This window comes from Kogia breviceps, chromosome 1, assembly GCF_026419965.1.
Source record: "Kogia breviceps isolate mKogBre1 chromosome 1, mKogBre1 haplotype 1, whole genome shotgun sequence".
NCBI classification, from domain to species: Eukaryota; Metazoa; Chordata; class Mammalia; order Artiodactyla; family Physeteridae; genus Kogia; species Kogia breviceps.
The window spans coordinates 20,956,017-20,982,181 of NC_081310.1; the positions used below are offsets into that span (position 1 = coordinate 20,956,017).

At 49.7% G+C, this 26,165-nt stretch overlaps 1 protein-coding gene across 1 annotated transcript in view; it reads right to left on the reverse strand.

The window, feature by feature from the left end:
* Nucleotides 1-17,998: 17,998 nt before the first annotated feature.
* The window catches only part of CAPN8 (calpain 8), a 69,589-nt gene continuing 61,422 nt past the window's right edge, over nt 17,999-26,165 (reverse strand). Inside the window, 6 exon segments of the mRNA XM_059053970.1 lie at nt 17,999-18,273; nt 20,290-20,365; nt 20,820-20,888; nt 23,925-23,989; nt 25,719-25,741; nt 25,743-25,771. Coding sequence (XP_058909953.1) covers nt 17,999-18,273; nt 20,290-20,365; nt 20,820-20,888; nt 23,925-23,989; nt 25,719-25,741; nt 25,743-25,771 — 537 coding nt within the window.

Here is a 26,165-nt window from a genome sequence, read left to right on the forward strand (position 1 = left end):
CACACACATCCTCCACCCACAGTCAAGTAACCATTTAGAGGAGAGAGCAAATCTGTGTAACCATTACATGGAGTGAGCAACTCTATTTTTATCTCCCAGTTTTATGCAAATGTATTCCTAGAAGCCCACTTTCCCATGGCAGGCCCCATGGCTCTCCTGGTCATAATATGAGTTCTCCAGTCCTCACAATCACAAGTCTTGGTTTAATAATTAAAATTCCAGGGCTTCCCTGGTGGCGCAGTGGTTGAGAATCCGCCTGCCGATGCAGGGGACACGGGTTCGTGCCCCGGTCTGGGAGGATCCCATATGCCGCGGAGCGGCTGGGCCCGTGAGCCATGGCCGCTGAGCCTGCGCGTCCGGAGCCTGTGCTCCGCAACGGGAGAGGCCACAACAGTGAGAGGCCCGCGTAGCACAAAAAAAAAAAAAAAAAAAAAAAAGAAAAAAAAAAATTAAAATTCCAGCCCAGAGGAATAGTCAAGACTCCACTCTTGATCCCAGCTGGAGACCCCTCCCTCCACTCCCAGATCTCACGCCTTGGAGGCAGCGAGGCTGGCTGGGTGGATGTGGTCACGGTCTTCTCTAGCCCCCCAATCATGGGCTTCTACTCCTCCTGTCCAGCTTTAGACCCACTGGAACTGGACTGAGGTGGGGGAAAGAGAAACAAGGAGTGGAGAGAAGAAAGTTCTCCCTTGACTGGCACTGCTGGGTGATCTAGCACAAACTTCCTCCTAAGTGAGGGAAGATTCTTGTCTCATGTGCATTTATGAGGGCACATGTGGAGACACCCTCAAAACTTGGGCTCTCTTGCTATCAGTTCCCTTGACCTGTGTCAAAGTACCTCTATTCATGTTTGTTCCTTACTCTTTCCTCAGTCTCTAAGCTATCAGTGATCCCTCCAGCTCCTTTCAGCTGTGTCTGTCTGGCCCTCCAGGTGACCCTCTAGGACAGGTCCTAAGATGGCCCACACTAGCCCTCTCTCACACATGGCCAAAATGGTCCATGGGAATCACCCTGCACCCTTTGACCTGACAGATGTCAGGAGAGCAGCCCAATCCCGGTGTGGCAGAAACTTCTGCCTTGCTCCTCCCCTCACAAAGCTGCTGGTGAGCCTGTCTCTCGCCTTCTAGATTTTTCAGAGGGACTCAGACCATGGACCGCTCTGTCTCCCAAACTAAAGGAGATCCATATTGACCTTTCTGGGTGATGTATTTAAAACTCTTCCATCTTGACTTGAGGTGAACGAGGCTATACTTTCCATGCCCTCTATTGGTCATGGTTTTCAGATAATAAAATAGAAATCACTTGTTATTTTAGTGAAAAAAGGGTGAAAGAGTGAAAATTCCCTTGTCGGCAATACTCTGCGTGTGTTGTCACACATGCCAGGAGAGTAATGCATCCGACTCCAAGGGGAGAAGAAAATGAAGAGTCCACACTTGGAAATTTCCTGGGCTCTACAGCATGCATCTCTTCCCTTGGATGATTTTAATCTATACCCTTTTCCTGTAATAAACCACATTTGTGAATAAAACAATATAAGTGAGTTTCTGTGAGTACTTCTAGTGAATTATCAAAATTGAGGGTGGTTTTGGAACCTCCTGAACTTATAATTGGTGTCAGAAGTGGGAGCAGTCTGATACACTGTCCTCTCTAACTTCCCAGTTGACTAACTTTTGCAGAAATCAGGTGCTGGTCAAATTCTTGGAAGGGCCAGAGGAGAGAGATTCAGGAGTGCCTCTCTAGCCCACCATAGAATTTCAGATTTATCACCATGGCAGTGATCCCAAAGATCAGGAAGTTGTTGTGCTACCTGGAGTCTGAAAATTATGGAAACCACTGCTGTTGTTCACATCTTCCCAATAGCCCTGAGGTAGGAGACTGGCTGGCAAACAGAGAATCCACTGGGAAAACTCATGTTGGCCAGACCACACGCACCTGCCGCCATGCTGGAGGAGAGAGAATGGCTCTGACTGCTACTCTGGCTTCCAAATCTAGCTACAGGGCATCTCACTAGCAGAATTAAACCACTCTGCAAACAAGCAAGTTTGGGAAGCGGCCTCTAGACTCCTAAAGAGAAGAGAGCTAGAGCTGGGTGAACGACTCCCCGCCCTGGGCTCAGCAGGAGTTCTCACTTGGAATCCACTTCCTCATTTTCCATCACCAATCTTTGATGCCCTCACTAAGAATGAGGGGTTTGAGACTCATGTGACTGGATTTTGGAGAGCTCCACGGCAAACCCTGCAAACAGTCTCACCACTCCTTTGAATGATGCATGTATGGTCCACAAGCTTCCGCCACAAGCACCCTTTTAATATCTCATTACATATGTAACAATTAGGAAACAATAAACACTTGGAATAATGAAGGTATGAACATCATTCCATGTTTTACCCCAGTCTTCTGTCTGGGAATAATAGATGTGATCATACAGCCTGATATTCAGGTGAGACCCTTCTCTTTGGGACCCTTATTTCCAAAATCTGCAATTAAAGGAGGTAAATTAAAGAATAATACTCATTTGGTAAAGGATAACTTGTTTATAAAACACTTCACCTGAATAATAGGGATTTCCAGATATTTACCACTTGTCAAAATAGAGGAAAGAAACTCTACAGTATTAAGAGCTATTGTGAGTTAAATACCAATTATTAATTAGGTGAAGTATCTCAGAAGCAGTTATGAAATCACTGGAGAATTACAATTTGTGTAACACATTGTTTTTATGAATGCATCGTTTTTATGAAAAAAGACCCAGCTATGCATTATGGGTATGGCATGGGCTGGTAAGTGCTTTCCAGAGGCTTCATGGGTGCATTTCCCATCTCCCTTGGATGCTTATCTCCTAAAGGGAAAAATTCTGTTGTCTGTGTTTATCGGTTAGAATGCTTTCGGCTCTAAGAAACAGAATATCTCAGTCAAAATAACTGAAACAATAAGGACATTGATTATTTCACACATCAAGAAGTCTGGGGGTTTCCCTGGTGGTGCACTGGTTGAGAGTCCGCCTGCCGATGCAGAGGACACGGGTTCGTGCCCCGGTCTGGGAAGATCCCACATGCCGCGGAACGGCTGGGCCTGTGAGCCATGGTCGCTGAGCCTGCGCGTCCGGAGCCTGTGCTCCGCAACGGGAGAGGCCACAACAGTGAGAGGCCCGCATACTGCAAAAAAATAAATAAAGAAGTCTGGGAATATTCCCAAGTCTAGGGTTGGTTAATTCAGTGTAATGAAGTCATCAAGGACTTATTGCCTTCCACCTTTCCACTCTGCCATCCTCAGTGTCTGCCCGGTCCCCTCAAGGTGGCAAGATGGCTGCCCGCCACCCATCCTAATGCAATCACATCAGAAAGAAGGAGGACAACCTCTCTTTCCATTTCTCTTTTTGTCAGAGAGACAATCTTTCCCTAGAAGAATTTTCTTGCTGGCTCCGTCATCAAGGTTGTGTCTCATGTGTGGTGTGCTTGACCAGAAAGGAAGGAGGAGGTTGGGAAATGTTATTGGTTCAGCAACCAGTAACCAACTCTTCTCTTTCCTGAAGCCACAGCTCAATGCTCTGCACATAGTAGGTGCTCAGTAGACACAAGCTAAGAAATAAAATATCCAAGAGCCAGCTGGGACCAGTGCTCACTCAATCAATCTCAATGTCCAGGCTCAGTAGCCTCCCTCACAGGCACCAAGAACCAGCCCCATTTTCCTTCCTCCTGTCCTGGAAGCAGCTGGTAAGCAAGTAAAGGAACCCATTCTGTGTTTTGTCACTATCGTGCTCTCCCATCTCCTGCAAGAGACCATGCGCCCAGGCAGTGGAAGCCCAGAGACCCCGCAGGAGAAGAGCTGCTGAAAGGAGCATAATTGTCCCCGCGAAGAGGAGAGAGCCAGTCCCGGGCTTGACCTCAGGAGGCCTGCCTTCAGATCAGGAAATAGAAAGGCCTTGTTCACATTCCCAGGGAAATGGAGGACAGCACTCTTGAGTTAAAACAAATGTGTCACACAGGGCCCCTTAGAAGAGCTGAATCCAAATGGCTTTCAAGAGAAGAGAACTGTAGTTCAGAGGCAAAAGGTGTCAGACTGCAGAGGTCCCCATCCCTAGCGGGGACCTGTGGGCTAGACACTCTCCCTTTCCTCAAGATGCAGATGGGGACTAACTAAAATGTCACAGCCTCTTCCACTTGCCATGGTGACAAAATCGCATTGATCTCAGTAGCTCTGTGGCCTCTTACCCGTGTTCTCTCTGTGTCCACTCAGCTTCCTCCAGGAAACCAGAGGAAAGTGAGACTTCACCAAAGATCATGGCAAGTGAGGAGCTTGGACATGGATTTAGCCCCAGCTGACCCTGTGGCGAGAGCTGGAGCAGCCTAGAGGGTGCAGACCATCGAGGCAGAAGGAGGGAAAGGCATGCATCTTATACCTAAGGAAACGGAAGCCGCGAAGAGAGACACACAGGTACTTTGGTTCATTGGAGAGGCTAATGAGCCCACTCTCCTCTCCTAATTAATTGTACAATCTTGGACAAGCTGCATAACCACTGTGAATATTGGTTTCTTCATCTGTCAAATGGAGTTAATTATGTCGACTGCACAGAGCTGCCGAGAGCTTCAAATGAGATGAGCCGGGGGGGAGGGGCGGATCTTCCCGAACCAGGACATCTCTGTGACCATCCCCCTTCCAACCCCTCTCCCCACTCGGCCTCGGGGCTCCTGGGGGCAGCAGGAGGCTCTACATCATCAGCACAGATGTTCTTCTCTCCCCAACACAGCTCTGAGCCTGCCAGTTGAGGGGGGATGAGGCAGGCAGGGGACCCCACCCATGAGTCCCCCAACTCGGAACATCAGCCAAAGTCTGGACGGTTCCTTGGAGGAATCACAGACGCGGTCCTGCTCACCCCATTGGCTGGGAGCCATCTCTTCTTTAACCCCACAGAGAGGCACAGCTGCTGCTGTGAGGTCCCAGCTCCTTCCGTCCAAACCACCCTCCCCAGGCCTGCCCTCATGGGGGCCGCTGTCCCCACCCCCAGCTCCAACCACCTGGCGGGAGCAGCTTTGGCCTTCACAGACTAAGGACACCAGCCCCGCCTCCTTCCCACCTCTCCCTGGGAGTACCTGGATAGGCCCCGCCCATGTCCCAGTTATGCTGCAGAGTCAGTGCTGATCTAAGTGAGAACAAGAGCCCACGTGGACCAATCTGGAAGAGTGTCCTCAGGGAAGTCACTGTCTATAGAGATGAACTCTTCTGCTCCAAAGCTCCTGGGCTCCTGGATGAGTGTCCTTGGCTATCCTGAGCACCATGCCCTGGCCAAACACCAGTTACCCTGCTTTCTCGGTCCTGATCCCCACAAGTCTCCCATTTGAATTGGAACTATCTCCTTCAGAGGAAACTTCCAGCACAAATAGAGATACCCAGAGCCCCTGGGCAGCCCTGGGGTGGCAGCCAGGGTTCCTGCTTGTGACGTCTTATAGGACTCAAGCAAGAAGCATTAAGCCTCCGGATCCTCTAAAGCTTGATGTGTAGACATGATCTCCATCACAAGAGAATTGTAAGGGATAACTGAATAGCAATTGTATTTTTAAAGCACTGCAAGGTGTCACGTAAATAACTCGTCCTGTAGGTGATTATCATATATATAAAACACTAGATATGGTGGGGAAAAAATTATCACCAGAGGCAGAGACACACACATTCACGTCAGGAAAGCAGGTCTCTGGGAGTAAAGCACCTGCAGTGTCCTGAGAATTAAATGTCAGCAGGGACCCTGTCCCTCATCTTCATTTCCCGGTTGCCACAAGCAGTCAGCAGGAGACGCGTGCATGTGTTTTAAAATTCACCAGCACTAAAATCCACTTAAAATATTAAAACAGCCCTGATGTGGGAAACTTACAGTGGCATTGATTCTACCTATGATTGCTTTTAATTCTCTGCAGAGTGAGATGATCAAACATAACCATTATTTTGACATCCTATCTGTGGTCACTAATTCTTTATTCTCTGAGCGCCATGGAGCCTGTGAAGGGGAGTTTTCTTTCCCCCAGTAGCATGGCGTTTAGCATTAGTTAGATGTCGTGTACAAGTACAGCTCAAGGCCAAACTTCCGCAGCCCCACCTATTCCCTCTATGATTAACTGGACGGTGTTGAGTCAGCTTCATTCTCAGTGTGAAAAAATTCTCAGAAATAGAATACAATTGCATAAAAGTCAGCGCCACAGTCCTTTAGTGGGACAACTTCGGTGTCCTAGCTCTGAGCTTGAAACAAACAAAAAGAGTCCCATCCTGGTGATAAGCCAAGCCTGATCTAAAGTGGGACAAAGGGATCAGGCAAAGGCCAACACTTTGAAACACCAAGAAAATAGACAAGACTTGATCAAGGAGAGAGAGAGAATACAAATAACATACAACAGGAAGGAAACAGGCTATAACTACAAATACCTTAAACACTGTAAGAAAATGCATGAACAGTTTTGTGCCAATAAAGTTGAAAACTTGGATGAAATGAACGATTTCTTCAATTTAACTGACTTCAAAGGAAATAGAAGGCATGCTTCTGGGTAAAGATAGTGGATTGAACACATGTCTCTCACATTTTTCCCTCCCTTAAATCCCACTAAAACCACAGGAAAGGATTTTTTTAAATTTGCCACTGGTCGGGTTTAATCCCTTTTCTGCCCTGTTGTGTGGTCTGCTGTTCATTTCCACTGAGCTCTTCTGTTGTGTGTGTGTGTGTGTGTGTGTGTGTGTGTGTGTGTGTTTAAGACAATTTCTGAGAGCAGTTTTCGGTTCACAGCAGAATTGAGGGAAAGGTACAAAGATTTCCCATACAGCCCCCTCTCCCCAAAGGATTTTTTTAGGCAAAAGACTTCAAACCCAGAAGCTGCAAATCAGGGGCACAAGTAGTAGGTAACTGAGCAGTCTTGAGAAGGTGGCCTGTCACACAGCACCACTGGCCCACGCCTCCTCCTTTTCGATGACCACTGCCCAAAAGACACCTGAGAGCAGCTCCTCCCTGAGCCATGGCTCAGTTGTGCCTGGTGCCTCTGTAGAGAAGCCTGGGGTGTCCACCTTGTGCTCTCCCGGGGTGCTCCCAAAGCCAAGAACACTCAGGGGCAGAAATAACACCATGGCTCTCTTCCATGCTCTCTGAGCCGCCCCCTGGTAGGGGAAGGCCCTCCACTTCCTGGCAACCCACTCCCTGTCCCCAAAATGGCAGCACTTCTGCTCCCGACACGGAGTGGGGGAGGAGACCAGAGTGTGAGGCCCACACCATCTTTTCTTCCCAGCACCGACATCACACCTGACACCCCTTTCCTCCGTGTGTGCTCTTGCCCCAGGGGAAATAACTAACGCTGGAAAAAGGCTGCTGTGCCAGCACCATCCCGCTCCCCCACCAAACCACAGGGCACGCCCAGACCCACTCCATCCCTCCCCTGGGCCCTACAGCCCAGACATGAGACCCTGCTATTCATACAGGGTGGATTTTCTAAATCTCCTATAGGTGTGAGGAAATAGAGAAACAGATTGTGTCTAACTTGTTGGCATTTAAAATAATTATAGGGCTTCCCTGGTGGTGCAGTGGTTGGGAATCCACCTGCCAGTGCAGGGGACGTGGGTTTGATCCCTGGCTGGGGAAGATCCCACATGCTGCAGGGCAACTAAGCCCGTGCGCCACAACTCCTGAGCCTGCGCTCTAGAGCCCGCTAGCCACAACTACTGAACCCACATGCCACCACTACTGAAGCCCCTGCGCCTGCGCCTAGAACCCGTGCTCCTCAACAAGAGAAGCCACCACAATGAGAAGCCCACGCACCGCAACGAAGAGTAGCCCCCGCTCGCTGCAGCTAGAGAAAGCCTGCACGCAGCAACGAAGACCCAATGCAGTCAGAAACAATAAATAAATAAAATAATAAAATACATTTATTTTTAAAAATAATAATTATATTTGGTAAATTAGATGTAAATGAGTCCCCAGTCACACAAGATTTTTTTTTTTTTTTTTTTTTTTTTTTGCGGTATGCGGGCCTCTCACTGCTGTGGCCTCTCCCGTTGCGGAGCACAGGCTCCGGACGCGCAGGCCCAGCGGCCATGGCTCACGGGCTTAATTGCTCCGCGGCATGTGGGATCCTCCCGGACCAGGGCACGAACCCGTGTCCCCTGCATCGGCAGGCGGATTCTCAACCACTGCGCCACCAGGGAAGCCCAAGATTTTTAAAGGTAATAGAATTTACTTCAAAATGTTTTAAATTTTCACTTCAAATGGAGCTCTCAGAAACTGAATTCTTCAGCAATCTGGCCTCTCTTAGCTTTCGGCAGGTTGTGAGAAATGAGCGAAAGGAGAGTGGAAGTCGTGAACATTACCATACATTACCATACAGAGAAGGTACTGTATTTTCTACATTAAGTGCCTTCCGATGTCAAGTAGGTAGAGGAAGAAAATGTATTTTTAAAGGATAAAAACATTTCCAAATTTTCTTAATGGGATTTTTCTTTTAATAATGAGAAGTGGTAACATTGATGGAGTGTGATCGGGGCCCACTCCTGAACCCAGAGCTGAACATACATTAACCCGTCTAACCCTCACAGCAACATAGTGGCCAGTCGGAGCCACTATGGCCCCATTTTACAGATGAAGAAACTGAGGCTTGGTGAGGTTAAGTAATGAGGACTAAAATAATGCCTGCCATATCAAGTAAACAAAGGATGTTGCAGCCATCAAGCCATTACATTACAGTTGCCCAGATGGCGAGCCCTGAGGGAACTCAGGATGAGAAAACACAGGATCCTGGCCCCAGATAGCTGAGGTGCATATCAAAGGAATAAATTTAGTGAGCCCAGACTGTTGCATCTTCCCAAACACAGAAAAGCACTAGGGCTTCCCTGGTGGTACAGTGGTTGAGAATCTGCCTGCTGACGCAGGGGACACGGGTTCGTGCCCTGGTCCGGGAAGATCCCACATGCCGCAGAGCGGCTGGGCCCATGAGCTATGGCCGCTGAGCCTGTGCGCCCGGAGCCTGTGCTCCGCAACGGGAGAGGCCACAACAGTGAGAGGCCCGCGAACCGCAAAAAAAAAAAATAGAAAAAGAAAAGCACTACATTCCTTAACTTGAGATATCTGGTTTCCCTTAATTAACAATAATCTTTTCATATTCCGACTACCTGCTCTTTGTTGCAAAAACTCCTATATACCCTGGCTCCCCACCTCACCTCCTCGGAGCAGTCTCTCAGAGTTATTTGAGATGCTGTCTCCTGGGCTTGAAGTCCTAAAAATGTCCATTGAATAAAACATACTCTCAACTTTTAGGTTGCGCATTTTTTTTTCTATCGACAGTAACTCATCCAGGATCAAATGGTTAGGAAATGGGGCTTCTGAGTTTATCTGACTCAGAGCCTGAGTTTTGAGTCAACATATATCCTGACTTTTTTCTGCAATCTTGTCTAAACCTTCTCTATTTCTACTGCTTCTAATACTTAATTTTTGTCAGGCTTTAAGAAAACTAAACTTCCGCCCAGAGAAAGAATGTTCTATCCATTTAGATGTTCACTTATTTCTTGGTCCATAGGGCAAATTCCAGAAGACAGTTTCTCTACCAAGGTGAGTCAGAGTCCAGCGTGCTGATGTTGCTGGACCATTTGAGATTGAAGGCCTGGTGGCACCCAGCCCTCCAGGCATGCTCCCCTGAGAAGCCCACGCCAACAGTTTTGTTTGGCCATTGGGGCTGTTGAGAAGAGCTCGCTGCACCTCGATTAGGCTGGTCTGGTCCCCTAGACTTTGCCCACCGGCCTACAGCACTTGCCCTGTCCCTCTGGGGTCAATCAGTCCCCCCTCCCCTGCCCCCAGAATACCCCCTCTCTCATCCCTCCTGGACACACAGAACCCTCCCAGATTATCTGTGCCCCATAGTTACCAAATGGGCTCCCAACTGGCTCCCCTACTCTGACTCCTTTAAAGTACCCTACCCACGCCATAAACACCTGCCACCATTGTAACTACCTCAGCTCGAAAACCCACACCACCCACTTGGACCCTCCTCGTCAGCAGCGACCCCTAAACTCACTGGACCTCCACTTCATTCCCTGGCTCGGCCTTTTGTATCTGACTCTGTGGTGACCTAGTTCTGGACCATCCATTCAGCTCAGACCTTGGCCCCCTCAGACTCTGCTTCCAGCGTTAGCTCCTTGGCTATCCCTGCCCACACCCCACACCCCCTCAGGGTCCATGTCCCCCTACCCCTACCCTGCCCCAGTGAGAAGCAGACAACAGAATCCCATTAGGGAGAGAGGGAGGGAAAGACGTAAAGTGCTAGACACTTTGCAATTGTCACTTAATCCTCTACTGCCTGCTACTTGTAAGTTATCCTCCACTTTACTCCAGAAATGGGTTAAGAAGCCTTATGAGACTACATAAAAGGCCAACTAGCATGAATTAACAGCAGAAGCAAAAAAGAAAGAGAAGTAACAGGGCACATAAACCAAGAATGAAGAGCCAAGTGTGTCCATAAAGTCTGTGCTCGGCCTGGGCCATAGCCTCGCCTCGAATATCCCCTGTAGCCGATAAGAGGAGGACACGAGCAGTAGCTGAGGCAGGTATTGACATTTCCCATTGACAGGTGAGGAAACTGACCAAAAGGTTAAGTGACTCAGCCAAGGTCACATGGCCGGCTGGTGGAAAGGTGGAGATGAGATGTAAAGCTAGGCCTGCCCGAACAGAAGACGCTTCCTAAGTCTAAAAGACCCCCGGACTTCCTCCTGAACAAGAAGCATCCATCAGCCTCTCTCAGCCACAGTGGTATCACCTGGGCGACTAGAGAAAAGGCCACCTGGCTGCAGTGGGCTTGTCCCTAGGGGCCACAGCACTGAGGCCGTGAAGTGGCCTCCTACCGCTGCTCTGTAGGAGAAGCAGAAGCAATCAACCTGCAACCCTGCAGGACGGCCTCTACTTCCGTGTGACACCCCTGCTTCACCCCGAAGCAGCATACAACGAACAGGCTCGTCATCTTGACATTAGCCTCGTCATTCCCATTTCACTAAATAAGTCATTTTAAAGTAATTACATGGCACCCTAGAAAGAATTAGCTCTGGTTGACTTTTCCATTCCTGCTGATTATGGCATTGGCAGAATTCATTAGTCCTGTAGATAAACCAGAATGTTTGTGGGCGCACCGGGTAGAGACAAGCTCACATGGGCTGGCGCCGGGAGCCTGGGTGCATTAGGAAAGCTCAAGTCTGTGGCCGGCAACGTGGCTTTGGGTCTGCCCGTGACCGCTCCCGGGCCACAGCCATTAGCCCTGAGAGCTGCATCAGGCTGGGAAAGGCCACCTCACTGGTTGCTTTGCCCTTTGCCTCTCTGTTTGGTTCCAGGAGAAAATCTGTGAATTGACTTGTTAACCACTTTCCTCTCAATTTGAGAGTCTCAAAGAGCAGCTGGAGACAGTGCCCTGAGGGAAGGGGACCCTGGACCCTGTGCTGAGGAGCAAGCTAGGGAGGACCCATCCAGGAGCACCGGACGCATGTGGACAGTCACGGGCTGGAGTTCCTCCTTGGCCACTGGAATGGATGGATGTTCATGTCCCCCCAACATTCATGTGAAACCTCATCCTCAGTGTGATGGTGTTTGGAGGTGGGGCCTCTGGAGATAAATAGGTCATGAGGGTGCAGCCCTCATGAATGGGATTAGTGCCCTTATAGAAGGGACCCCCCCCCCCTCAGAGAGCTCCCTCACCCTCTTTCCATCACATGAAGGCACAACAAGAAGATGGCAGTCTGCAACCTGGAAGAGGGACCTCCCCAGCACCACCCATGCTGACACTCTGGTCTCAGACTCCCAGCCTCCAAAACTGTAAGATGTAAATGTTCGTTGTTTCACCCAGTCTATGGTATTTTGTTACAACAGCTCAAAGGGACCAAGACTGCCACCTACCCTTAGCCTCTCTAAGCCTCAATTTCCTCAGCAGTCAGCGGGAATAACAGTACCCTCTGGTAGGAGTGTTGGGAAGGCTGTCATTTGTAGTGTTAATAGCTAGATTTTAATGCAGTATTTACCACATGCTGGATACTGTTCTGAACACATAGACAAATTCATTTAACCATGATCACAACCTTATGAGGTAGGTACCATAATTATTCCCACTGTCAGATGAGAAAATTAGGATCCGAAAGGTAAATAATAACCAGGTGGCCCAAGGCCACACAGCCAGCAAGTGGCAGAGCTGGTCTCTGGAGCTGGATGGTCACCTCCACGCCCCTTGCTCTTGCCCACTATGCCTTGTCAATTAAATGAGATAAAGCATAAAACATTTCATAGAAATTCTGGCATATAGAAAAACTCAACTACTGTTAGCTGTTATTGCTATTAATTTTGCACATTAGTGGGATGGAGAGGAAAGGCCAAACGGTAAATTCCACTGGAAGGGGCCCTATGACCCTGGGCTCCTAGCTTCCCACTGGGGTGGGCAGATGGGCCTTCAGGGGCTCAAGTTTAGGGTCCTGCAGACCCTTCCTCTCTGGTCCATGGCCCTGGACTTCTCTCTGCCTGGCTGGGAGGCTCGAACTGAATGGGCTATAATTTGAGTTTGGGCATGTTGGAAAAAAGTAAAGAAACTGTCCTCTTCTTCACCTTCATGGGGGGGTGGAAGGAAGTGGGCAGGGTGGGTGGGGCATCTGTAGGCCAGGGAGGGACAAAAGGAAAGCACAGGTGGAAGGAAGAGCCCCAGCAAAGGTAGCACCCTTGGTGACTATAGTTAATATCGAGCCCGGTAGCTAGCAATGGGCGGGGAGCAGGGGGGGACCCATGGGTAGATAGCAGGAGTCAAAAAGGCAAAAACAAAAAAACTCTAGAAGATTTTTTGTGAGAAAGTAAAGCCCCAGAGTGTACAAGGCCACTTCCACTCCCAGGGCCTGTCTGGGAAAATAATAATTTCATAAGAGTAGTGAAGAGGAAACATGCAAATATCCTGGATTATTCAAAATGGTTTATACATCTCAGGTTATTAAGACTGCATTCTTCAGATTAATTTACTCGGTGAATTCAAATAGAATCTTTTCATAACTTTATAATCATCGACAGCGTAAATATTTTTAAAAACCCGCAGTTACCATCAGCTCCATCCTTCAGCGGCTCCAGCCAAAAATATTGTAATCATTCTCGACTCTTCCCTCCCAGTCATACCCCATACCTAACCCGACAGCAGATCCTATAAGCTTTCCTCACCACCTCCACGGCTGCAAGGCTGGTCCACGCCACAAAATGCCTGATATTTTGCAGGTACTCAAAACTCTAGGCTGAACGAATGAATCTCCAGCTTACGGGACCACCCACCCCACCTTCTGAATCTCTGTCCACTGGCTCTATATTCAGCTCTGCCAACAGGGGGCGCCCCCAGCAGGTGAACCCGCTCAGCAATTACTCCTACAATCGTAAAACCTGCCCCCTTGTGGTACAGCCTGCCCTTCCAGAGACACCAGCTTCTCAGAGGTCTGAGTTTCAGCTTGATGGGGTCTCTCTAAATTTCTGTGTTTTAATAATTCCAGCCTCTTCCCTTTGTTCATTCAGCCCGACGCAGTTGCTTCCCACAGCTGCTACCTCCACGGTACCTTTAAGCACTCTTTTTATCCATTCAATTACTAGTTATAACTTTTTACCTAGATAACAATTTGCTGCGTTTAATTCTTTCTGTTCAAGTAACTTATGGTTTCTGTCCCCCGATGGACTGTGGCAGATACAACTCACCCCTCAGGAGAACCACCCATAGCCTACAGCCTTCACACCTGGCCTTTGATCTGTAAACCAGGTGCTGAGAGTTGGGAAGGGCTCCAGCCCTCAGGATCTAGGTAAGAGCGGAGGAAAGTCCTTGTTCACACTCTCGTCTGTTCCACAGACTTGCCTGAACTCCAAGGTGCAGCTAGTGCCCTCATGGTTCCCTGTCCCTGTCTCCACCACATGCTGAAACCACTTGTTTTTACACGTGTCTCTCTCCTCAGACTATAGAGACATACCCACAGGAGGGATCCTACCTTATTCATGTAGCCCACTGGCCAGCATACCTCCCTGCACACAGTAGGAGTTCCATAAGTTAGATGAGCCTAATAAACATTTGATAATCATATTCCAACATGATATGAAAGCCGCTTACTTGTTTTAATGTGCTATCCAATCTACTATAAATACACACACACACACACACACACACACACAATTCTATGTGGCAGTAAAAACAAAATAGAAAAGAGAGAGAGAAAAAAAATTAGTCTGCTTTAATCACCACAATGCAAAATGGGACTTACAGACAGGAAAACATGGCTGTCCCCAGTGAGTCTCTCTCCTCATAATGTTCAGCTATAATTATGTTTGCACCATGTCTGCGTGTTGTTATTTACGTTTCCGTGTTGGTTGGTGTTTGTACAGTTGGCAGGGTTCCGGAGGAAGCTTACCTTCTGAGGCCAGAGACGGCTGCATGTCTCCTGGAAGGGTTGCTGAGTTCCCCAAACAGCTGAGCTCCTCCGGACGACTCCAGCCTCTGAGACCAGGAGGACCTGCCAGCCAGGCTTTCCTTCTGTCTCAATCGATCCAAACTCTCCCTCTCTCTCTCTCCTTCCTCCTCCCCCAGCCCGTCCGACCCTCTCATTTCTGGGAGAGCATCTATTAGAATCACTTGTGAAATACCTAAGGACCCCTTTATAGCTGCTAGTGCTTCCCCTGTGTATTAGGAAGTGCACTGTTGTGTAATTCAGAAATTAATTAGTAGCAAATATTTCTAGAATGCAGGTAGAAGCGGGAGGCCAGCTGCACTTCCCCCGCTAATCATCTGGATTGCTTTCAGCTCCAGGGGAATGTTTCTGGCCTCTCCCGGGGGCTTTCTGGGCGTTGGCCTTTTCTTCTTCACCCTGGGTGGTGAGAACACAGCTGCAGAAGCTACAGCTGGCTACACATCAAGGTGCTTTGACCCAGTGCTGGGCAGCAGCCACAGAAGGTGGCTCTCAGCCGCCCAAAGAGCTCTGGGGGTGCTTCCGGCCCAGGGAGTGGAGGACGTGGATGTTACACAGCAACCTGAACCTCAGGAGGCCAAGGATACTGCCCTCTCCGGGGAATAGCCTGAAATTCTTTCCCTCTGATATAGAAAGACAAAGCACCCAAGGCAAGATCATGGCACAGAGGACAGGAAGAAGCAAGGAAGGAAGGTGGCTGCTTCCTGGTCCAGCAGGTCCTGGGCGGATGCAGCGACGGCCTCCAAGTCACAGCCCCGGCTTTTCCAAGCAGGCTCTGTCTTTTCCTATTCTCTTCCCTTCTCCTATGCTGTTCCCTCCATCTGCAACACCTTTCCCTCTCATTTACTGGTGCCTGCACAATACCTAGAATATAGCTGATGCATAATTAATATTTACCAAATGACTGAATGAAGTCCCAGCTGCCCAGTTCCTACCCATCTTGCAGGAAACCTGCTCCCTTTCCTGAGACAGCATTAATGTCTCTCCTGTGGCCTGTCTTTTCTGTACCTCTCTTCCAGCACTGATGTTACACTGTTTCAAATTGTGCAGGAGTCTGTCTCCCCCATTCGCCTGGAAGGTTCTGGGAGGCAGAGACCTCTGTTATTCATCCTTGCACCACCCACCATCCCACCTCACCGCCCCTACAACTCCCAGGGCGAGCACTGAGCCTGGCTTGCAGTTGGTGCTTAAGACGTTTACCGATCGGATTACTGAGCAGACTTGAAGAGCACGGCTCCACGCCCCGAGAACCCACCCCACTGCCCTCAGGAGGCTGAGGGGATTCCACTCCAGGTCTCCAGGAGTGGCCTAGGGGCCAAACAGAAGCCCCTCATGCCCGCTGGGTAAGCCCACTGTGCAAACCCACACATGAGTGTCTGTGAGGTTCTGGAACGGGCTCCCTGCCAATCCCTCCCAGATCATAAGTAGAATAACTGTGACTACAGACCATTTGGGCTTGAATTTCATCACCAGATAATGTCTCTCATCTCCTAATCTTCTCTTCCTTGCTGAATTCAATCCAATTCAACAAGCCACAATTGAAGGCTTACACCATGCACAGAACCACAATACCTTCTAAATCCCAGACAATTCCCACGTGCTTTCCTGTGTTTTTACTAACTGAGCCGGTCCCCTCTGTGAATACTCAGAGGCAGATGGCTGGTCTGCAGGCCTCCCCGGGGGCCTGGTGCCCTCGGGGTGAGGATGAGTGCTTCCCCGGGCCCACTGGCTGAAAGGAGCCATGAACCTCAGGGTCAGAGAACAAGGTGACCTGAACAAAAACCAGGTGTGGCCCAGAAGGGGAGGCTCCAGCTCAGATGGTTCTGGAGCCAACGGGCCACCGGTAGGGTAGGCAATGCCACCGGCAACGACGGGACGGGCGGGCTTGGATGGAAACCGCAGTGGAGGGAAAACTAGACGCCCTTTTCCCAGATTTCAGTCCCTATAGATCATCCTGCCTGGTCCCGGGGAGAGGGAGGAAACCGGAGGGGAGGGGCACTCTGCGTGAGATTTAATTAGACTGAGAAGCAGATAGAGCAGATTCATATCACCAATGTTCTTTCTTAAAGCTGCAATTATGCATCAATCATTCAATACCCCCCAAAAATGGAAGATGGCTGTAGATTAAAACCGGAAAAATGAAGACCCTGGTTGAATCCTCACTCAAATAAACCAACCGTAAAAGTATATTTTTAAGTCAATCAAGGAGATTTGAATATAGACTGGTTATTAGATGTGATTAAAGAATTATTGCTAATTTTGTTAAGTTGGATAATCGTTTTGTGGCTGTGTGATAAAATGTCCTTTGCTGGAGCTGCACAATATAGGGTAAAATGTCATGATATCTGCAATTTACTTTCACAAAAACTTCTTCAGCAAAAATGATAAAACAGATATGGTAAAATATTAAAAATCATTCACTGTAATGGATAATACATGGGACTTCAGTATACAGTCCTTTTATTTATATGTTATTGATATATATTGATTTTATATATTATTATATATCGATAATGTATAAATATGTAAATGTGTACATAAACATAAATGTATAACAATAAATAAATAACAATACATACAATCATTTTAATAGAAATACATTTTAAAACGTAAGAATGTAAATACAACAAATATTTAAAAAGCAAAAGCAAGTTTCGGCAGACGGCAGTAAATTGCTGGGTCTCCACGTGCCTGCACCCCTGGCTCTGCTCCAGGGCACGGCAGGGAGCTGGGAGAAGCGCCATCAGCCTTTACAAGACCTTCATCACTCAGTGGCTGGGACCATATCCCCTGCCTCGTTTCCATCCCTCATAAAGCCCTATGTTTAATCAACGGGTGAAGCAAACACAGGCCTTCCAAAATTGTAAGGAGTCAACATGTGTATTTACAGCTTGCAAACTCCAAATCATCACCCTTTCCCCCGCTGATGGGCCCTCCTTCTCCACACAGCTGCCACTAGGAAGTGACCACTGCTCTCCTTCCCAAAGACTGCAGCTCAGATATGACAGGTACGCACCAGATAGGATTGAAGGCAGGTGGGATTCAGGATGCTTCCCTCCATCCTTGTCTGTATCACACAGATGGGCTCCACGTCACCCTATCTATAACATGGAGCTGCGGAGCACAGCAACGGTGGCAGGTAGGTGTCCCCGCACTAGGTCCTTCCTGACACTGTCTGTTCTGAAGTGCAGAGAGAGGTTGGGGGCAAGGTGTCTTGGTTGTCCACTGTCCAATTACATGAACTTTCGAGGTCAACCCAGCCCATCAATCAAAGGGAAGGGTTAAAAAAAAAAAAAAAAAAGGGAAAGGTTCATGTATGAAGGGAGATGTCGACCTGGGGGATGGGATCCCCCATGGAAGAAGAGCAGAGAAGCGTGGGCTGGGGAGATGGGGTTTGGCCGTGTCCTGGGGCCACAGCGGAAGCAATGACAGGATCAGGGCTTGTGGAAAACTGGAACATCTAAAGGTGAAAAGATGCTGGGCATCTGAGAGGCTGCACAGCGTGAGGCTTGGAGTGAGAGGCGAGAAGTCAGCCTAGGTGTCAGAGCGAGAACAGCTGATGCAGGACTTTGTTCTGTGCCCCGCTGCCCCAGCCCGGAGGAGCTGCTGGCTTTAGGGAGGCGGTGAGGAACGGAGGGGAGCCCCGAGCAGGGCGGGGCGGGGGGGGGGCCTCCGCCAGCTGCGCCCCGGGCAGGACGCACAGAATGCGGTCGGGACCTCGGCGGGAAGAGCCCCCTGCTGCGTGTGGCAGGGCCACCAGCTTCTCCCAGCCCTGGTCAACGCTGCTTCTGCGACTGTGCATAATTACCGAAAGCCCTGCTTGGGCCGGTGACGTGAGCAGAAAGCTAATACTGCGTGACTCGCAGCTCTCACGGGCAAGGGGACTTGCTAGAGGTGGACTTGCTGGCGTGCAATTACCCAGAATCGTCGACACACCCTGACCACCTCCCGCCGCAGTGTCGGGTTCCATGCTCCCGGAGGCCTCGGTTGAGTCTGGGGACGACGGCATGGTGGCTGGCGTGTGTGTCCTCACGTTTACTAATGAGGAAACAAGCTCGGCCTTTAAGAGAAGGGACGGGGCCCTGCAGGCGAGGGAGGACGGAGAGGCACCGAGGGAAGGAGGACCACCCTGACCCCCACAGCTGCCCCAAGCCTCCTGCTGAGCTGCTTCACTCTCCTGCCAGAAAGTGGGGAACCCGAGAGCCTCCGCAGATTCTCTGCACAAACCAAAGACCCGCCGACACGGGAGGCAAGAGGTCCCTCTACCCCTGCCACGGGGTGGGAAGGGGCCTGGGGAGGGAGCAGCTCAGCAGGGGACCCTGCAGGGGACACATCTTCTTCTTCTCGCCATCCCTCCCCCCTTCCAGCCCTTCACCCAGGCACGGAGGCTGGCTATAACACATCCAAACATCAGCAGTTGCCCTCTGGGGCTGCCGGAAATTGCTGTGAGGGACCAATGCAAACCCATCCTCTCCACTGGGAAAACAAAGTGGGGCCCAAGCGCTACAGAACCTCCTTATGTGCAAAGGAAAGGACATGGGTTTCATTCACTGAGCGCCTACTCTGTGCCAGGCGCTGTTCTAGGCTTTGGGGGAATTCGGAACACTCTGCATTTACAGACCGTGCACAGGAACAGGGAAGACGTGAAACACGTTAACGCGATAACGTGGGGTGCGGGGGCTCGGCCGGTGAAGCGCAGGAGCCTCCCTGCGGAATCCACGCTGAGAAGCCACCATCCATCAGGGGCGCAGCCACATAGAGGGGCGACGAAGAGGCCACACCAAAAAGCAGCACCTCTGCTGCCTTAATTCAGCGGGCAGAAAGGAGTATACAGCAAACTCTCAGGTGTTTAACAGGAAAGCTATGCAGTGTTAAGATCCTTAGCGGGCCTCACAGGCTGTACTGGTAAGAAGTCCCCAGGACACTTCCCTGGGACTGGGAGCCCCAAAGCAAATCCATTTTGTAGCTAAACTGTTTTGGGGGTTTTTTTATATGGTTTGGTTTTTTTGCTTACCAGACTATTCCCTGAAGTAGCTTGTAGGCCTGAAAAATAAAACTACCTGTTGCCAGCTGATTATAACACAGTCTTTCAATTTAGGCAGCCATGCTATATTCGGAATGTAAAGGAGAACTGCTTTGTAGTACTTTATTTTTAAACAATGGGGTGGGTCAGGGACTTGTACCTGGCTAGTGAGCATCAGATTAACACCACCTGGGCCCTCAGGCGACCTACACGCAGAGGCGGAGCCAAATCCAAAGCTGAACCCAGGGAGCTGTGCGAACAAAGAAGAGAAAGCGAAATCTCTCCCAGCAGCCTCGAGAGCAGCGGATTAAATCTCCACAGTCAACTTGATGTACCTGCATCTGTGGAATACCTGAATAGACAACGAATCATCCCAGATTGAGGAGGTGGACTTTGGGAGCACGGTATATATTTTTTTCCCTTTTTTTCTTTTTGTGAGTGTGTGTGCATATGCTTCTGTGTGTGATTTTGTCTGTATAGCTTTGCTTTTACCATTTGTCCCAGGGTTCTGTCTGTCTGGTTTTTTGTTTTTGTTTTTAGTATAGTTTTCAGCGCTTGTTATCATTAGTGGATTTGTTTTTTGGTTTGCTGTTCTCATCTTTCTTTCTTTCCTTTTTTTTTATTTTTTGTGGTATGCGGGCCTCTCCCGCTGCAGAGCACAGGCTCCAGACGCGCAGGCTCAGCGACCACGGCTCACGGGCCCAGCCGCTCCGCGGCATGTGGGATCTTCCCGGACCGGGGCACGAACCCGTGTCCCCTGCATCGGCAGGCGGACTCTCAACCACTGCGCCACCAGAGAAGCCCCTCACCTGCCTTCTTGAGGGCTGTCCTCATCTCGTCGGCATCAATGGTCCCCGAGTGGTTATAAACAGTTTTCCGATAGATCTCATAGAGCAGGAGAAAATTTCCAGGTAGAAAACAGCTTTTTGTGGCCCCTGCAGAACCATCTCCCTCCACCCCACCACTTCCTCAGAAGGCCAGGGACACCCTCAGAGAAGGCTTCACTGATTCCTCCCAAGAAGTTTCCAGAACAAAATTAAGAGCTTGGGCTGAGGGCCGGTGCTAGTCCTTTTGCCCTGTGAACAGGGGAACTTCCTGTGACAGCACTGGCATGTTGACATCACTTCCGTTGACAGCACTGGCAATGTCTCATTGCCTCCTTAGTCCTTCCTGAACAGTATGTCCAGGTTTGGTGTTGCCTTTGACCATGATGAAGGATCTGGTCAGACCAGGGCAGCAAATAGATCAGGAATGGGTGTCACGGAAGGCAAGGGTCTAGAAACAGAACAGAGGACAGTGACAAGAGCCCAGAGTATGCACAACAGGGAGAGAGGGTTACTGGATACTTCTGAATCTTCAACCAGAGCATCTTGAATTCCACCAGCCCCAAGGTGCCCGTCCCATTGCTCTAAGCAGGTTAAAGGCCAACATGATCAAGCCCAGATTCCACATGCTCTTTGGATTTTGTTCTCTTGTGACCTTGCACAGTGAGTGTCTTAAAACCTCAGTGAACATCCGTGTCTGTAGTAAGCAGGGCCCTGGGGGTCACGGTGGGAAAGGTTGGTGGGAGACAAATTCAAATAAAGATTAAAGAGTCAAACACTCACCAAGGCCCTCCTTTGAGGTCAGGTACAGAGCTAGGAGCAAAGGGCAAGTCAGGAGCCTAATGCCCTCCATTCATTAGCATCCAGCACCCTCAGTGACCTCATCCTGGGTCACTGAGGGGTTGAGCTGTATAGTCTGTTGTAAATTCCCTTCCAGATTTAAATGTCTGCCATTGATAGTTGATGACAAAATGTTAGCAGAGGGACTTCCCTGGTGGTCCAGTGGCTAAGACTCGGTGCTCCCAATACAGCGAGCCTGGGTTCAATCCCTGGTCAGGGAACTAGATCCCACATGCCGCAACTAAGAGTTCACATGCCGCAACTAAAGATCCCGCATGCCATAACTAAAGATCCTGCATGCCGCAAGGAAGATCCCACACACGGCAACGAAGATCCTGCATGCCACAACTAAGACCCGGTGCAGCCAAATAAATAAATATTTTTTTTAAAAAATGTTTCAGAAGAGTCCTCAGAAGCACGGGATTGGGATTCTCTGCCACATGGTCTACACGTGTTTGTCTGGTGTCCTGAAGGGGCTCTGAACTTCTCAACACTGATTCCTGGGACCCTGGGACATGGTCCCAGGAGCACAGCTGGATCATAGGCCATTGCTCAACCCAAACAGGCCAAGGGGTGTGTGCAATTCTCTGTGTCCAGCAATATTGATTAAGCACTGGGCTCGACCTGGGGGGCTGGCTTTGAACTGTCCCTACCCTCATGAAGTACAGTCTCTTTGAAACTCTACCCTTTTCTCAGCCATCCCAACTAATCAATAGACACCAGTGTGTTACAGCTCAGATGTTAAAATTCTGAAACAGAACATCATTCCCACCTCCTTCAACTAGCTAAACAAAAAGTCATGTTTATACCCAAGAGTATAAACCTCACCCTTTAAGAAAGTCTGTGTCCTTATTTCCACGATCCACACTGAGTGTTGGATGCACCACAGCCTTCAAATCCTAATACTTCAACGAACATACCTGAGAAGAGTAGTCTACAGAGAGGGCTAACACTCTGGTCTAGCTAGTCCCATGTATACTTGTATCTCATTTCATCCTCACAAGCTACATATTGTTATTCCATTTTCCAGGAGAAGAAACTGAGGTTCAGGGCATTCAATAACTGTAGTGGAGCCAGAACTTGGACTCCTGTCTGTTCCAAAGCCCTTGTCCCAGAGCACCAGTGTATCCTCAATCCCAGATGGAATTGCCTACGGACTCCCGGGCGCCATCCAGACTTAATGAATCAGTATCTCCAGGAGTGAGACTCAGGCAACTGGATTGTTAAAACCCCGTGGTTTTTAAGTGCTGATACATGCTATAGTGGACCCATGTTATATGATTCCATTTACATGAAAATATCCAGAACAGGCAAATCTATAAAGACAAAGTTGTTGTAGGGCAGAGGGTTCCAGGTTTTTGAGAGGAAAAGGTGAGTGACTGCTAATATGGGTGCAGGGTCTCTTTTGGGGGTGACAAAAATGCTCTAAAATGGGTGGTGATGTTTATACAACTCTGTGACTATACTAAAAACCATTGAACTGTACCCTATAAATCGGTACATTGAATAGTATGTGAATTATATCTCAGTAAAGCTGTTATATTTACACAAGTCTCCATGGGCGGCTCTGCTGCATATCCTGGTTCAGAACCACTGCCCCAAAGCATCCAAACCATGGAACAGACCCTCCTGAAGAATGACTGAGTCACAGTCCTCCTGGAGCCATGAAAATGCAAATACCACTGGGAACAATGAGTGAGTGACTGCCTACAAGGTCACCCTCAAATCTAAGTTAAAGTCTATGGGCAAGTTTGAGAAGAATGATTCAGAAATCAAGGAACTTTCTGTAGAAAAATGAATCGGCGCTTAACAGTTCTTTGTGGCTCACGAATTAAACCGTGGACCATGCAGAGCTCATAGAAGGACACTGGGCTGGAGAGTCCCAGCATCTGAAGCTCTGGGACCACAGGGGTAGCACCCGCTCTCTGTGGCTGACACCCCCGGCAGAGGTCAGCACACGCGTGCTGGCTTACCAGGACCCCTCTGCATGACGACCGTGTAAGGACAGTTCATTCCTTCCGCCCCAAAGGTCGTCAGATCCCATCAGGGATGAAGCCCTCGGAACTGCGGAGCGCCCTCCCAGGCTCCAGTTTTCAGAGAAATCACCTTCACCAGCAGCACCATGGAGAACGGTAACCTGGACCCACCTGAGGCCAAGTTTCAAGTAAGTGATGTTCCACTCTTCCCCACCCTGCGCTTCAGTTAAGCTGTTCCTTCCGCCTAGGATGTCCTAACCTTCCCCATTCCTCCCCAAGTCTCTTACTCATTCTTCAGTACACAGCGAGGGTTAAACTGGGTCAGAGTGACAAACAGGTTTTATCCTGTGTGATATTTCTCAACTACTGGCGGTGGCCGTGTCAACAGGGGGAGACAAAGATGGGGATAGAAAGAGCCAGGGAGAGGGAGGAGGGAGGAGCATTGTGGGAGGAGCCTCATGGGAGGAGCCTCGTGGGAGGAGCCTCGTGGGAGGAATACTGGGATGAACAGGAGGCGGGTCACAAATGCCACATAGTTGCGGTCTTTGAATTAAAGGATTTTAAACAAGTCACTTCAACAGGGCACACCTCAGTTTCTTCACCTGTAAAACAGATCATCTCGCGCTTACTGAGGAGCAAAAATGAGATGACGTTTTCCTTTACAGCTCAAGCAAGTACCTGCCATATGCTCAGAAAATGCTGGTTCCCTTCTCCCTCTTTCCCTTGCCTCCGTCTCACCGGGAAAGGTGGAGGAGTCATGAAAATCAGGATCAGAGTAAAAATAATGTGACATTTAAAGGATACATCCATCAGGCTGATCATCTCCCTGCAAGTGCTGATGTTGAATCCATCGAATTTGATGTCTGTTCCTAAATATTTAAATAGAAAAGAGGGGAGGGAATCGGGATCATTTGAAGGCAGCGGAAATAATCTGCCTGGCGGGAAGCCACCAAGGACGCCAGCCAGAGTACGGAACCAAATGTGAGCGCCACAAAAAGAAGAGAGCATGGCGGCGGGCTCCTGGGCAGGGCCCCCTGTGGGTGGTACAGGTGGGCACTGACATCGGGGTTCGGTGTCTGAACCTCCGCTTTGCTACTCACAAGCCACCGGGACTTCAGCAAACTAAAATCTCTGAGCTTTGGTTTCTTTCTCCATCAGTAAGAACAGTACTTGCCGGGCTTCCCTGGTGGCGCAGTGCTTGAGAGTCCGCCTGACGATGCAGGGGACACGGGTTCGTGCCCCGGTCTGGGAGGATCCCGCGTGCCGCAGAGCGGCTGGGCCCGTGAGCCATGGCCGCTGAGCCTGCGCGTCCGGAGCCTGTGCTCTGCAACGGGAGAGGCCACAGCGGTGAGAGGCCCGCGTAACGCAAAAAAAAAAAAAAAAAAAAAAAAAAAGAACAGTACTTGCCCCCAAAGCTAATTGGGGATAAAATGAGATAACCTAAGTGAACTTCTAAGCACAGTGCTTGGTATATGGCAAGTTCTTAATAAACCAGCTAACTTTTTATTGGCTAGGTATTATTGTTCTAAGCACTGTACTTCTAACCCCATGTGGGAGATACTTTCATCCCTATTTTATAGGTAAGGAAACTGAAGCCCAGAGAGATTAAATAATTTGCTCAAGATCACACGACCCAGGCAGAGCCGGGATTTAAACGCAGGCCACCCGTCTCCATAGCCCAAGCTTTCAACCATGACGCACAGCCTCTCAAACGGCAGCTGTTATCCTTTCTGCTAAATTTCAGGTATCTCCTGGGAGGTACAGCCATCCCTGGTTCCCTACTCACCTTGCCCACACCTGAGAGCCGAGGCAGGAAGGAGCCAAAGACCCTGCAAATCCTCTCCTCTACCCTGGGCTCTTTCTCTGCAAGGCAGGAGGGAGAGCTGGAGCAGGGCGGGGTGTCTCTGAGCCCTGGGGAGCCGCTCACACCGGCCTCGCCCCCGCATCCTGCATGCTCACCCCCTGTCCTGCTGCCATGGGAGAACATGCCCATCACTGAGCCAGGAGGAAGCCTGAACCTGGCCCATCCCTGGGCCCAACCAGGAGCCGGTTCCGTGCCAGCTTACATGGGGCTGCGGTTCAGAGGGAAGGAGCAAGGCTTTCCTCCTCCTGGGTGCAGCTTGATCCTCTGACAGCCCCCGGGGCTTGCTAAAGTCTAAAGGCGGAGATCTGTCACTATCTAGGACAGTCAGAATCCTCCCCTCCACACGCTTTCCCCAGGGACGCACTACAGAACAAGATCTTCAAGCTGTGCAGTTTCCCACAGTATCAAAGTTATTAATTTGGGGGGGAAATTTCACTTACTCTCAGCCCGACTTCTTTCCTCCCAAGACTCAGGACTCTTTCTTGCAGGGCCGGCTGGCCCCAGCCCCAGCCCCGCCTCCATCCTGCCAAGCACCCCTCCGCTCCAGCCTCTCCCACCTGCTGGATGCTCTGTCAGCCCAGAGGGAATCAGGGCCCCGGGTCAGAGGCCAAAGGCCCCTTGTCCCCATCTGCAGTGCCCCTGGCCCAGTGCCTGCACCCATCCTCACCCCACCCCAGCCCCAGCATCTGTCTTAGGCTCCCAGACTTTCTGAAAAGCCCCAAGGAAGAACTTACGTTTGGAAAACACCTCATTCAGAGTTGAGTTCATTGACACTGATCTCAGAATCCTAGAAAGAGGAACCCCAATGCAAATCACGTCAGGCCCTGACAAGCGTTTCAAGATATTAAATTCATGTAGAGTCAGACACCAGGTCCACTGACTCTATGATTTTAAGAGGCTGCGACATCTTTAAAAAACTCCAATTCACAGTTTCTCTGGGGCCCCCACAGCCGGGTGGGAAGTGTATAATTAATGGCGTGAGCGGGGTTCCTCTTCTGCAGAAGGCTGAACACGGTGCCTGCTGCCCTTTCTCCTGGCTTGCCTAACCCAAGACCAAGACATGGCAGGAAGCAATAACAGGGGCCAGCGCTGACGGGCCACATGCCTGAGGTGGAACATCCTCAAACCCTCACAACAGCTCTGCACCCATGTTAGAGTTAAGGAAACTGTGATGGCTAAAC